General features: G+C 37.6%; 1 protein-coding gene across 1 annotated transcript; it reads left to right on the top strand.

The window, feature by feature from the left end:
• The first annotated feature begins 647 nt into the window (after window positions 1-647).
• Window positions 648-11,500, top strand: LOC117679896 (CDGSH iron-sulfur domain-containing protein 2A). Its single transcript, XM_034442199.3, has 3 exons — window positions 648-913; window positions 5,666-5,880; window positions 7,829-11,500. Exons 1-3 carry the CDS (start codon window positions 661-663, stop codon window positions 7,916-7,918), a joined length of 558 nt encoding a protein of 185 aa, XP_034298090.2. The 5' UTR covers window positions 648-660; the 3' UTR covers window positions 7,919-11,500.
• Window positions 11,501-14,018: the final 2,518 nt, after the last annotated feature.

Consider the following 14,018-nt stretch of genomic DNA (forward strand, 5'->3'; position numbering starts at 1 on the left):
CGGATGTCTCCCGACCGAGATAGGAAAGGAGGCCTCCTCGCCTCATTCGGGGGAACGAAAGGGGGGCTGGAAGATTTGCGCACGCGCGACTCGTCAGATTTACCTTAGAAGACGCCCTAAAAAGCAGGGATCCCCAAACTTAGCAGCTTTAAGACTTGTGGACTTCAACTCCCATGATTCTCCAGCCAGCTACGCTGGCTGGAGAATCATGGGAGTTGAAGTCCACAAGTCTTAAAGCTGCCAAATTTGAACACCTCTGAGCTAAAGTCTTCACTAAACCTGGTCTTTTACTTCATGATGTCACCATCGGCATGCCACCATACGGCTTGTTATGGACATTTATGCATATGTGTATCCACTAATAATATTTTATAGTAGGGTTCTTGGAATTATCCCTTCTGAGAATTCAGATTTGAGTTAAACTCCTTATTAGACAAAATAGTTATAATGAGCCCACCTTCCAAAAGAAGAGGGAAGAGACTGGTCTTCAACTCCAAGCTAGCAGTAGCTTGTTAGCTGGGCTGAGGAAGGGTAACTAAGTCTTTGTCAGATAGAGATTATATTTATATAATGTCCCATCGCGGGAGGGAGGTCGAGCAGGCGCCGCCCCCCTTCCTTGGTAGGCCTCTCCCTCCTGCCCCCACCCCGCAGGTGACGCGCATGCTCCGTGGCCGGGAGAGCCACTGCTTCTGTGCGGGGAAAGAAAGAAGGGCAAAAGTCCGAGGCTGGCATGGAAGTCCGCCGCGCGAACCGGAGGTAGCCCAGCAGCGTCCAGCCCGGCCCCGCCCCGCGGAACCCTCGCCCGGCGCCATGGTGCTGGATAGCTTGGCCCGCATCGTCAAAGTGCAGCTGCCTGCTTACCTCAAGCGCCTGCCGCTGCCGGAGAGCGTCGGCGGCTTCCTGAGACTCTCAGGTTAGCGGGCAGCGCAGGGTTGTTTGGGAAAGGAGGGCGCTCTGTGTGTGTGTGTGTGTGTGTGTGTGTGATGAGAACCCCCCCGCCCCCCCCCCTTTGGGAGAAGCCCGACGTCTGAGGGAAGGTCCGAGTTTCTCGCCACTTGCAGAAAGTCAGTCGGGAAATCAACTCCGTCGGATTCAATGGGGACCGAGTCGGGCAGCCTCCTGCGCCTGCGCCCTGTAGCTGCCTTGGGCTACACAGTCCCCCCTTTCCCCCCCCACACGCGAGGCTGCCTCCGAGACGGGCGCGCAGCCTCTTGGTTCCCCCCCTTTTCTGCGGCTACTCGCTTTGCTGGCTCGGTTCCAGGGCTGGGAAGAAGGCAGAAGACGAATTGGCGTTGAAGCAGAAAGAATGAATGTCACTCGGGTTCACACGTGGTTCGTTTGTGGCTGGTTCCTCACGACTGGCTTGGAACAATCCACGAAGCCGGTGGACTAGCGGAGTTAGAAGGGACCTTGGAGGTCTCTAGTTCTGCTCAGGCAGGAATCCCCGTACCATTTCAAATAAATGGTTGTCCAATCTTTTCTTTAAAACCTCCCGAATTAGAGTACCCAGAAGGCAAGTCGTTGCCTAATAAATTCAGAGGTTTGGAGAGATAAGTAAGCTTCACTCCAATGAGTGTGTTGATTCTGTAGACTCTACATGACTACACATTTAAAAACTCTTTAGAAGTGATAAACACAGTTGAAAGGCCAATATGGGGTAGAGGATAAAATGCCTTGAGAGAAAAGGAATCTTGTTCAACCTGCCTGTCTTGACTGAATGCAGAGCAGCTTTGGAAATTTTATCTATCAAATTGTGAAGAACAGAGGACTTTCCTATAGCAATTTCACAGGGAAAGTCACCTTCAGGCCCATAATTTTATGCCTCTTCCTGTTCCATTTGTATGTGCTGTTGCATCAGGCTAGACATCTCTTGTTGATACAGTTACAGTAGACAGAGAAGCCCATCCCTGCTTCTCTATATGAATATGGTGTTTTCTTATGGTCATGAGGTAAGATGATGCTTCCATGGAAGGATGTTTCTAAAAAAAAGTATTGTGCAGTTACTTTGCGGAACAGATTTTTGACTAATAATGGAAAAGTTTCAAGACACAGTAATTGTGTCTTGGACTATACAACATGCTATATAAAACTAATGAACAATTTGATGAATTAACACAATGGCCTGGATAACACAATATGCTGACTGTAAGACAGTGATTGACTTCCCATAATATTCTGTACCTGCAACTAGTCAAAAACCTAAACTGAGGTGGTGTATGAAGTAATTAAGTAAAACACAACATGAATGATTTTATATTCTTGTTGAACATTTAATGATCCTGGCACATATGTTAAAGACAGATTAATAATCCATCCTACCCAATCTGGTTTTATAAAAGATCATCAAATTCTTGATAATATTGATTGATCTCTGTTGAGAGCCAGTTTGGTCTATCGGTTAAGTTAGTAGGCTAGAAACCAGGAGACTGAGTTCTAATTCCTTTAAGCAAGAAAACTAATTGGGTAACTTTGAACCTATCACTGTCTCTCAGCCCAAACTACCTAATAGGGTTGTTGTGGAAAAAACAAGATGACAAAGGAGAATTAGATGTTTGCCACTGTGAGTTATTTATAAAAAGTATAAAACTGGGATTAAAACTTTTTATAAAAATACTTTATTCATTTGGAAAAAATCAAAATCAGAATTTATGGCTTTGTTGGAAGTGGACAAGTGCTTTGAATTGTAGCTGAAATTAGCTTTTCATTTCTTTATATTAATTGGATCAATAGGTAGTGTTCAATAAGTCCTTTTTTTATTTTATTTTTCATTTAATAATGGAACCATTACATCTTTTATTATGCAAATAGAGGTTTTAAGTATAACAGTGGTAAGAGATGAACACAAGTTGTTATATACAAATAATTATTTTCTATACCAATATTGATATTTTGTAGAAATTGTGTAATTTATCAAGAGATTAAGTACTTTTAATGTGCTCTAATGTTTCTGTGCAAATGACAATAACCAGGATTTTAGTTTTAGTATGTATTTTTATCTCAACAAACAAATGGTTAAAATGCCACTGTAGTTAATTATGTAAAATATCACTTGAAGGCTATTGTTCTTACATAGAAGCATTCCTGTACTATTTTATGAGCCTCGGTGGCACAGTGGTTAGAATGCAGTACTGCGGGATACTTCTGCTGATCACTGGCTGCCAGCAGTTTGGCAGTTCAGTTCTCACCTGCTCAAGGTTGACTCAGCCTTCCATCCTTCCGACGAGGTTGGTAAAATGAAGACTCAGATTGTTGGGGGAAATATGCTGACTCTGTAAACCGCTTAGAGGGGGCTGCAGGGTAGATTTGATTTAAATCGAGTTGATTTAAATCACAATTTAAATCATTTAAATCACTAGTAAAAAGGCTTGATTTAAATCAACTCGATTTAAATAATAATTTTTAAAGAGCAACTGAAGACCCTCTTATTTCAACAAGCCAGGCTGGCCTAACATGAATATGAATTTTAAATGGGTATGTTAGTTTTAAATTTGTGGGCCAAATTTTTGTATATTCGATTTTAACGGTTTTTTAAAATTTTGTAACTTATTTGTGTTTTAATATGGCTGTACACCGCCCTGAGTCCTTCGGGAGAAGGGCGGTATAGAAATCTAATAAAAGTTAAAGTTAAAAAAGTTAAACTGTCATCTCTGTCCCGCATCAGCTCCTCCTCTGACCCGCTGTTGACTCAATGACAATCCCAATATTGCAGAATATACAGCCTCATGTTACATAACTGCTACATTTCATACTGAATAAATTATTAATGTATCTTAAATAGAAAACTATCTTTAGATAGATTTTTACTCCAAAAGCATTTTATTAAAATAAATTGGATAAAAATGTAAAAAAATCCAATTTAAATAAAAAAATCTGATTTTAAAATAATAATAATAGATTTTTATCCACGCTAGAGGGGCGTAAAGCACTGTGAAGCGGTATATAATTCTAAGTGCTATTGCTATCTTGTTATTGTAGGAAGATTTTATATCTCTATCTCCCTCTATATTTATATCTATATATGATCAATCCCTATAATTTCTTTGTTTAAATTTGCCTATCATATCATGATAGGGGTTTCAGCTTTCTTGACTTCAGCATTCTCTTTGAGCTTGTAGTTTTACATTAATTTCTCCACAGAATAAAAATCATAAAGTCAAACAACAACATTTAGAAAGCTGTTATTTTACCTTCTCATATCATGGCAGTACCTTGGCTCCCTTTTTAGCTATAGTTCTGTTGTATTTTCTGTAGTAAAGGCTGCAGTTAAGATTCATTTTGGAAAACATTAGGACATAAAAGGAAAAGTGTTATGGTTTAAAAGACTAAATCTATATTTAAATGTCAAAACCTTTTCTTCTTTCTGGTCTGTCTTTGTGATTACCCCCCACTTAGCTCTTTTTTCCATTTATTTAAATATTAAAGTAATGAAACAAAAAATATGCTGGCCCATGAACTATTTGGTACTTTTTTTACCTAATCCAATGTGTTATGGGGAACCAAAGGAAAGCAGCACAAAATACAACTTGAAAGGATATGCTGGATCTTCTTTTGACATACTATATAGAGTGTCTTTGTATGACAAACCAACTTGGATTATATTTTTATATTTTCCTTTTCTACTAGTTCCTTGTTAATTAATGTTTGACTTCAGCAGAAAGTGCAAAAAATGATTTCCACTTCGTTTAGATTGTGCTCTTAGTTATACCTTTCTGCTCGTTTCCTATTTTTGTTCCAAAGAATTCTAATATACCATATCATTCCAAAATGACCCTGCTTTTTATGCTTAATTTGGTGGTAAAAGGTAAACGTAAAAGTTCCCCTTGCACATATATGCTAATCATTCAGACTCTAGGAGGCAGTGCTCATCTCTGCTTCAAAGCCAAAGAGCCAGCGCTGTCCGAAGACGTCTCCGTGGTCATATGGCTAGTATGACTAAATGCCAAAGGCGCACAGAACGTTGTTACCTTCCCACCAAAGGTGGTCCCCATTTTTCTACTTGCATTTTTATGTGCTTTTTAATGTTCTAGGTTGGCAGAAGCTGGGACAAGTAATGGGAGCTCACCCCATTACGCGCACTAGGGATTTGGACCGCTGAACTGCTGACCTTTTGATCAACAAGCTCAGCATCCTAGTCACTGAGCCATTGTGTCCCTGTAGCCAGCATAGCCAGAGTATAAGATAGTTGAAGTTTAGTTCAGCAACATTTGGAGGTGCAGAGATGATCTACTCTGACTTTAATATCAAAATCAACTGAAGGCCTATAATGTCCCAATTTTGGTGGTATTGTTCTACAATTTGTATCTGTTCTCTGCAGAGGATATGTGACTGCCTGACAGAGGGAAATTTCTGTCCCCATTCAAGATGCTGTATTAGATGTATAGGTAATCCTTGTTTAGTGACCACAATTGAGATCAGCATCTTTGTTATTAAATGAAGCAGTTTGCACAGTACAAAATTATGGGACTGAAAGTGTGCTTTCTGGCTCAAAACTGACAAGATTAATGTGTTTCACACATTGTTTTTTTTTTTCTCCTAACCATTCTCAATCCTTTGGAATGCTAGTCCTGGCACTGGGATAATTAACAAGGGAATAAATATTTGTAGATGTTTGTATAATGGTTATTGCAGAATACTGCTCTATAATATGGTTGTGGCATGTGCTCAGTTTCAGAATGGCTGCGGTTATTGCCTTTCCTGGGTATCCTTGCTCTGCTCGGATATCTTGCTATTCGTCCATTCCTTCTCAAGAAGAAACAGCAGAAGGACAGCTTGATTAATCTCAAGATCCAGAAGGAGAATCCCAAAGTAGTAAACGAAATCAACATTGAGGATCTATGTCACACTAAGGCAGTGTATTGCAGATGCTGGCGCTCTAAAACAGTGAGTTGTTTTATTGAATTTGCTATACCCTTTTTACTTAAGATCATTCTTGTCTTTTATGATATAGAGTGCTTTGCTTCTTTTAAAAGTCACGATTGTGCGCTTCAGGGTAGAATGCTCTTGCAGACTGTTTATCACTAGTGAAGAATTAATACTTTTTTTTTACTTTTGCCAAAACTAGTGTTGATTATTTATTTATTTATTTATTTTTTCATATTTGTATACCGCCCTACTCCCGAAGGACTCAGGGCGGTGAACAGCCATAATAAATACAAATACATATAGAAGTTAAAAACTATTAAGAAACAGATTAAGTAATTTAGGCTCAAAGATTAAAAAACATCCAAATTTATCTAAAGAGGTTTAAAACCCAATTTAAAAGCCAGTTTAAAAGCCAATTAAAAAGGGAGAGTTAGGCCAGACCAGCTTGTTGGAATAGAAATGTTTTCAGGGCACGGCGGAATATGCGTAAGTCTTGGATGTTTCGTAACTCCGGGGGAAGTCCGTTCCAGATGGTAGGTGCCCCCACAGAAAAGGCTCTCCCCCTGGGGGCCGTCAGTCGACATTGTTTGGCCGACGGCACCCTGAGGAGTCCCTCTCTATGGGAGCGAACTGGTCGGTGAGAGGCTATTGGTGGCAGGAGGCGGTCTCGTAAGTACCCTGGTCCTGAGCCATGGAGTGCTCTAAAGATAGTAACCAAAACCTTGAAGCGCACCCGGAAGACCACTGGGAGCCAGTGCAGCTCGCGCAGGAGGGGGGTTACATGAGAGCGCCACATTGCTCCCATTACCACCCGCGCGGCCGCATTCTGGACCAGTTGGAGCCTTCGGGTGCTTCTCAAGGGGAGCCCCATGTAGAGAGCATTACAATAATCCAGGCGTGAGGTGACAAGGGCGTGAGTGACCGTGCGTAACGAGTCCCGATCCAGAAAGGGATACAACTGGCGAATCAGGCGAACCTGATAAAAAGTCATCCTGGCTACGGCGATTATATACTACTAAAGACCTGCATTTTAAAATTTATTCTGTAGCTAAATGCCTGAGAGCTTTATATATGCTTTTGTGAGCACATAAATTGCATGGACATCTAGCTTGGCCCTGGTAGCTTGGCAAATTCATATGTGTTCACCATGATTTTAAAGCTCTTTGCTTTCATTTAGTTTCTGACATGTTGCTGAACTGCAAGGGTGAATTTGCTGGAGAAGAACAACAGCTATGATACAGATACGATTTGTCCATTTTATTTAACTGGCTAAGGATAGCATGCCATTCCATAGTTATAATTGTTGTACAATTGTTATAAATCATGTCTTGTTATGCCATGTGATCATAAACCATAACTGAATTTGGATATAGAGCCAAATGTAATCTTGTTATTTATGATTTAACGTGTTCAAATTGGCAACTATAACTCAATTCTTTTAACATGTGGATTACACTAAGCAGAATCCACCAATTGAAATTTCAAAGTAATGTGGTTTAGCAATGAAGATATTTTAAACCAAGCCTACTGTGATTTGTAAACCACACTTTATACCTTAACATATGCCAAGCCAAGCTAATTGTTGAGGTTAAACTAAATAGGAATAGAATTTGGACAGAATATGTTTGTAGCTGTTCATTTCTGACCACTTCTAACTCCTGTATAAGCCATTGTTTTAAAGCATACACATTAGATGCTGAATTTGTTCAATAGCTCTTAGTATTGGTGATGAATAAACATAGTACATAATTTAAAGCACCAAGAGTATCATTTAGATTTCAGTTTACATTTTGGATACTTCTCATCCTTGGTGATCTATTACCCACACTAGCCTACCAACCTCATCTGAGTATGTATTGTGTTTCTTAATGTATTTGAGAGTAACCTCTCCCTTAATCTCAATTATAGTCCTAAAACCACTAACATTGCAGGTCACCTATTTTTTCTCTGTTTGTTTTTGTTTCAGTTCCCTGTCTGTGATGGCTCTCACAACAAACACAACGAGTCAACGGGAGATAATGTGGGCCCTTTAATACTCAGGAAAAAGGAAGTCTAGCAAACTCCTAAATATGCTGTGACTAAAAGGAAGTCCATTTGTATATGTATATGTCGGGCTTTCAGTCTTGTAATAATCATAGGGTTATATTTTAGTATATTTTTAGATTATATTAAATTTATACTTTGTGCTAGATGTTTGGTAATGTGTTTTATATAACAAAAATGTACTATATCTATGCTTTGTAATCATAGCAGAATTATTTTTCCCAGAAGTGCAGGAAATGTAACAAATATTAGATAGATGATAGATAGATGATAGATAGATAGATAGATAGATAGATAGATAGATAGATAGATAGACAGACAGACAGACAGACAGACAGACAGACAGACAGACAGACAGACATCCCTTTATTCTAACTACAGTGTATCAACACTACAGATTTAACAGATTTTAAACAAGTTGGGAGTATTCCCAGACTGCCACAAAACTGGGAATTTTTGGAGGTTGTCAAAGATGGTAATGATTTTGGTCTTATGTGGGTTTAGGAATTTGCATGCAAGCCGGTAGCTCAGTTTGAAAATTGAGTGTGTACAGGAATCACTTTTATACAGAACTTCAGATAGCCTTCTTTGATAATGATTAGAGATCTACAAACTAGGAGTAGAGTGTTTTCTGCTTTTCAGAAGTGATACAGATTATATATAATTGGCTTGTCTGTGATTTAGAAATTATAGCATTATGTATTTATATTTTGAAATATAGAACAGTTCAGTCTGAGAACTATCTTATTTGCAAAATTCATGATGTTGAGTAATAACTGGCTGCATTAAATGAACTATAGTAATTAAACTATTTGCTACTAAACCAGATCTTCCCTTAAACAAATTAGTTCATGTTACATGAACAGTATAGCACTTTGAACTTCAAATAATCTAATGCTTTCCCCCATATTTTCCAGTTCTTCTTGGCATGTGTATCCAATCTACCTATACATCTTGTACATAGTTAAGTTCAGATTCCCATGTGCAAGAGTAACATTAGGTGGTCATGGTCCACATTTTACATAGTATTAAGCTGTATGTGCTAGAAAATATCATTTGCTCCAAAGGACCCAGGCAAACAAACAAGGGTACAGCAAATGATGCTAGATTAAAGTGTATACCAACTATTTATTCTGTTAAAGAAATGGGCTGAAATCAAAACATTCTTAGACATTGTATAGTCACATAAAATGTAAATTCCTTTTCTCCATCCTCCTGACCCTCTAGGATTTCTCCATGAACAGAATCCAATTTTCTAACAAAGCAGTTTACATTGTTAGTTTCCTATCTGGTGAAGGGGTTGTTTGTAAAACTTAAATTTTATATCTGGTGTCCCAAATATTTCCATTAATTCTGTAAGTCCCTTGTCTGCATACTTAACCATGTAAGAACTATTGCTAGAAATATACAAATGCTTACTATCAGTTTCTTTCTAGAGAAAAATACTGCATTTCTGCTTAAAAACACACAACTGAGATTCTTTTTTTTATCACTTGGTTTTTTAAAAAGCAATGTTTGCATTTTTTATATTTCTGATCATGAAGAACAAGGATCTTTCTTGAAATGTATGATACTGGATCAGGGGCGGGTTTCAAAACCCGTCGCTACCGGTTCGCTTGTGGGTATGTGCGCACTTGCACGTGCTGCTTCTGCGCATGCACAGAAGCGTCTGGGTGGGTGGGCGGAGCCTCCCCAATCCGGGGCGAACCGGTAGCAATCCACCACTGTATTGGACAATGATATGAACTATGAACTGGAGGAAATTTCAGGTTACAAAATGATAAATAAGGTAAAGAAATATGTAACAACTCCCAGAATTCCTCAGCCAATCCACATTTTTAAATTGTCAAGGTTGAAAAACACTGATCTATCTATGTGAGGGGAAAAGTGTAGGTAGCTAAGCCAATGAGCTAGTTACCTACTATGATTTTTACTATCGCTGAAAATGTTCTCCAGGATAACAGGAAATGAGATAATTTTCAGCTGGTAAAATAATGATGAAGAACTGAGTTGTGAGATGTCTCATAAAAAAGGTCCCAATGTAGTTTTCCTTTGAAGAAGAGAATAATTCCAAGAAATGCCACCATCAATGCTGTTTACAAACCTTTCTCAAACCACCAGAACAAAGGTTCAAGAGTTCTGGGAGACTGATAAATGAAATACACAAGAAAATCCAGTGCCAAGAATATTACTTATTTTTAGTGACTCCTATCTACATTTAGCAGCCAGCCAGCCAGTGAGTACATGCAAAAAACCAAATTATCATCTTTTTCCAAGGTTTTCCATCCGTCCAATCCGGTCCAACAGATTGGACATGCTGCAGATAGTATTTATGCTGTAGCCTCTGCCTTATGGGGTATTCAGTTCAGTTCAGTTCAGTTCAGTTCAGTTCAGTTCAGTTCAGTTCAGTTCAGTTTAGTTTAGTTTAGTTTAGTTTAGTTGTCATTGCACCTCGGACAACAAAATTAAATGCCATCTTCAGTGGAGATTAGAATGGTTTCCAACCCTATTGGCTTTTTGCAAAGCTTTAAAAATTTTGTTATGTCTGGGGCTCAGAATGTATTAAGGGCCCTAATACTTGGCTTTATGATTAGTTTATTGACAATCAGAGCTATTATTTGAGCTTATTTATTTTGTGGGTATTTTTATTATTTTAATGTTTTTAAAATTGTTTTGTTTAATAATTTTAGAATTGTAAGCCACCCAGAGTCACTTAATTGATTTGGGCAACTACAGAAATTAAATAAATAAAACCTCACTTCTACAAAAAAAACCAACATAAACCCTTCCATGCCTTATTATAGCAAATGGTTTCAACAGTTTACATGGGGATAAGGGGGCGTCTTGTGTAATGTTCCTGTATTTGTATAAGAAATCTTGAACCTCTGACTTCTAAACTGTCTGACAATCCTGACATGGTTCTCAGAACCCTGGAATGGATTTGGACTATTTTTTTGTGTTCTCTTGTTTAAAAAAAACCACTTCATGCAAGTTTCTGTTTTGGTTACATTTTTGGTCACTGTTTTATCTCTTCAGCCTGGAAGTAAAACTGCTAAACTCCACAGCAATTGTGTGTCTGTGATTGAAACTTGAAGCAGCACAGGTTGTCCTGGCAGCAAAACAAATGCCCAACTTTGCTATAGACCATAAGGACACAATATGTAATTAGGGGGAACAAACTGTATAATTGTTACCTGATCTGCTATTCATTATCAATTCAAATAAAAATGCTGAAATTGTGTGAAGGTTTAATAAGATAGTGAATAAAATGTGTGTCTGTGTGTGCATGAAATGAATTGACAGTACGTATTTGGTCTAAATTAATAAAAATAGAAATTGTTTTGTTGCTATCAAATCATGTGTTACTTCCTAGTGACTATATGGATAGATTTTCTCCAAATGATTTTCTCATCAACTTGGCTTTTAGGTCTTTCGCTGTTGTCTACCTATCTCCCACTTAGACTTGTCTTCAACTCATATTTTCCAGTCCCTTTATTGAGCAGCTACTCTGGTAAGGCTTGGAGAGTAGTTGGGAACGGTGTATATGTTAGTAAAATTTTGCTATAGTGTAACCAATAAAATTGGCTTAACAAAATTATTTGTGCGCTGTATGTCATTTAGCGTGAGACATCTTTCCAAGATCCTACAAGAGTTAATATCAAAAGAAGAAGGCAACTTTGCTTTATCCCCAACTTTTGGAGTATACACACATTTGGAAGTCTTGCTCACACAAAACAGCTTCCACAGAAGGCATCATCAATCACAGGCACTTATTTACTAGAAGAAAAAATATAAATTTGATCTCTACTACCCATTATAACCTCTAGTATGCAATGTCCAAACAAGATGCCCCATGCTCTGTTTCCCGCCCCTTGAGCCCCATTGGCCTTTTCCCACTAACACTGGGTCCCTCCGGGCCTTAGACCTGTTTTCTGTAATATGGCCAAAAGCCCCTTGTGTTTATGGAAGTCAACCAAACTTGGGCTTAACTCAGAGAGCCTTTGTCTTTGTCTTGAGTGTTTATAGGTAACAAAAATCTTTCCCCATAGTGGACAAGAGCAATTTCAGCGTTATTTCAGCAGGGAAGCATTCTGTCTTCATTCTCCATATACAGTATTTCAAGGCTCCTTCAAAGGCTTCCAGGCAAGCCAATTAAACGTAGGAAAATGGTATGCCACCATTAGTGAAAGCACTTTTCTTAAAAAATTGAGGTATTTGGGATGGAAAATTAATCAGTTGATGGTAATACTTAAATAAGTCCTGATGACTGTTTCTAAATGTGTGTATTTAGAAGATGGGGGGGGGGGAGAGAGAGATTCGCTGATCGATTGAAAAAGTATCAAATGAGCGCAGTAAGGCTCAGAGGCAGCGCTTTTTGATAAAAATGAACATGGAGGTGAAAGTTATACAACAGGCCAAGCATGGTTATCTGCAGCAAACAGGTTTTTCCTAATACAAGTTCAAGTATGTCCCAAAGGTGATTTTTTTTTTTTTCAAGAAGCAACTGGACTTTCTGGTTTTGCTTTGAAAGACGTTTCACTTCTCATCCAAGAGCTCTTCGGAAGCTTCTTGGATGAGAAATGAAAGGTCTTCAAAGAAACAAAGAATTATATGAAAAAATGTATTAATATTTCAGATTGCTTGATTGCTTATCAGGTTTTTAAACCATTTCAATTACTGCAAGAGGAATTTGGATTATCTAATCTTACAAAGATGCAGAATGTTCAATTAAAACTTCCCTTGCTATCACAACTTGCTCTGGATGCATTAGCAGCATCTAAAATTTCTAAATTACTATCTGTGTTTAAATATGTTTTAGTTTGGTCTAGATCTATAGTGATTTTTATAAACAGAGTATCCGGTATTATTTATTTATATTGATATTGTTTCCTGATTGTTTATTTGTACCCTATGACTATCATTAAGTATTGTACCTTATGATTCTTGATGAACATATCTTTTCTTTTATGTACACTGAGGGCATATGCACCAAGACAAATTCCTTGTGTGTCCAATCACACTTGGCCAATAAAAAATTCTATTCTATTCTATTCTATTCTATTCTATTCTATTCTATTCTATTCTATTCTATTCTATTCTATTCTATTCTTTGGAACAGATGTGAAATAAAAGAATTTAAGTATCCTATATTAACAAATCAAGGATTAAAGGAATATTATGCTTTTTTTACTGTAAAATCTGACAAATCCAACAAAATTTTTGAGTTTTACTTGATACAGTTTTAAAAGGTTTCGCTGTCAACTTGATTATGTTGATGTAAATGGTCAGGGGACATTTTAATGATATGGGCTTGACTCACTATAGCCCAGTTTTGGTTTTATTATCAGTGAGTTTTTGGGAAGTTGTTATGGTTTAAAGGAGTAAACCTACTCTTAAATCATGCCAAAAACTTGGAATGTATTTTTATATAATTATAGATTATTGAACAAGAATGAAAAAGACATTATTGGAAAGATACTGTTCCCTTTCTATTTATAAACTCACTTTTTATCTATTTATTGGAAAAACTTAATCTTTATTCTGTGAGGTTAGGGTGTAACGATACGTATAAAATTTAAGTGGAATGATTTATTATGTGAAATGTCACATGGTTTTGATTCTTTTCTTCTTTCTGATCTGTTTTTGGGTCTCCCCTTTGCTTTTTCCCCATTTTGTTTACATATTAAAGTAATGAAACAAAAAAATATGTTAAATCACAAATTATCTGATCCCTTTTTAGCTTAATCCTTTGTTATTATGTTATGTGGACCAAAGGAAAATAGCAGCAAAATACAACTTGGAAGAACATGCTGCATCTTCTTTTGACATACTATATAGAGTGTCTTTGTATGACAAACCAACTTGGATTATCTGTTTTTATATTTTCCTTTCTTACTTCTTCCTTGTTTATCAATGTTGGGCTTCACCAAAAATGCAAAAATTGATTTCCACTTCATTTGAATGCAAGATGAAGAAGCAGGAAAGACTTGCTAGTTTTGGCATTGCACTATGTTATAGTTATATTTTCCTGCTCTCATTTCCTGTTTCTGTTCCAAAGAATTCTACTGCAATGTACCATATCATCCTCAAATGACTCTGCTTTTTATATTGGG

Source organism: Pantherophis guttatus, chromosome 8, assembly GCF_059756535.1.
Source record: "Pantherophis guttatus breed Tessera chromosome 8, ASM5975653v1, whole genome shotgun sequence".
NCBI classification, from domain to species: domain Eukaryota; kingdom Metazoa; phylum Chordata; class Lepidosauria; order Squamata; family Colubridae; genus Pantherophis; species Pantherophis guttatus.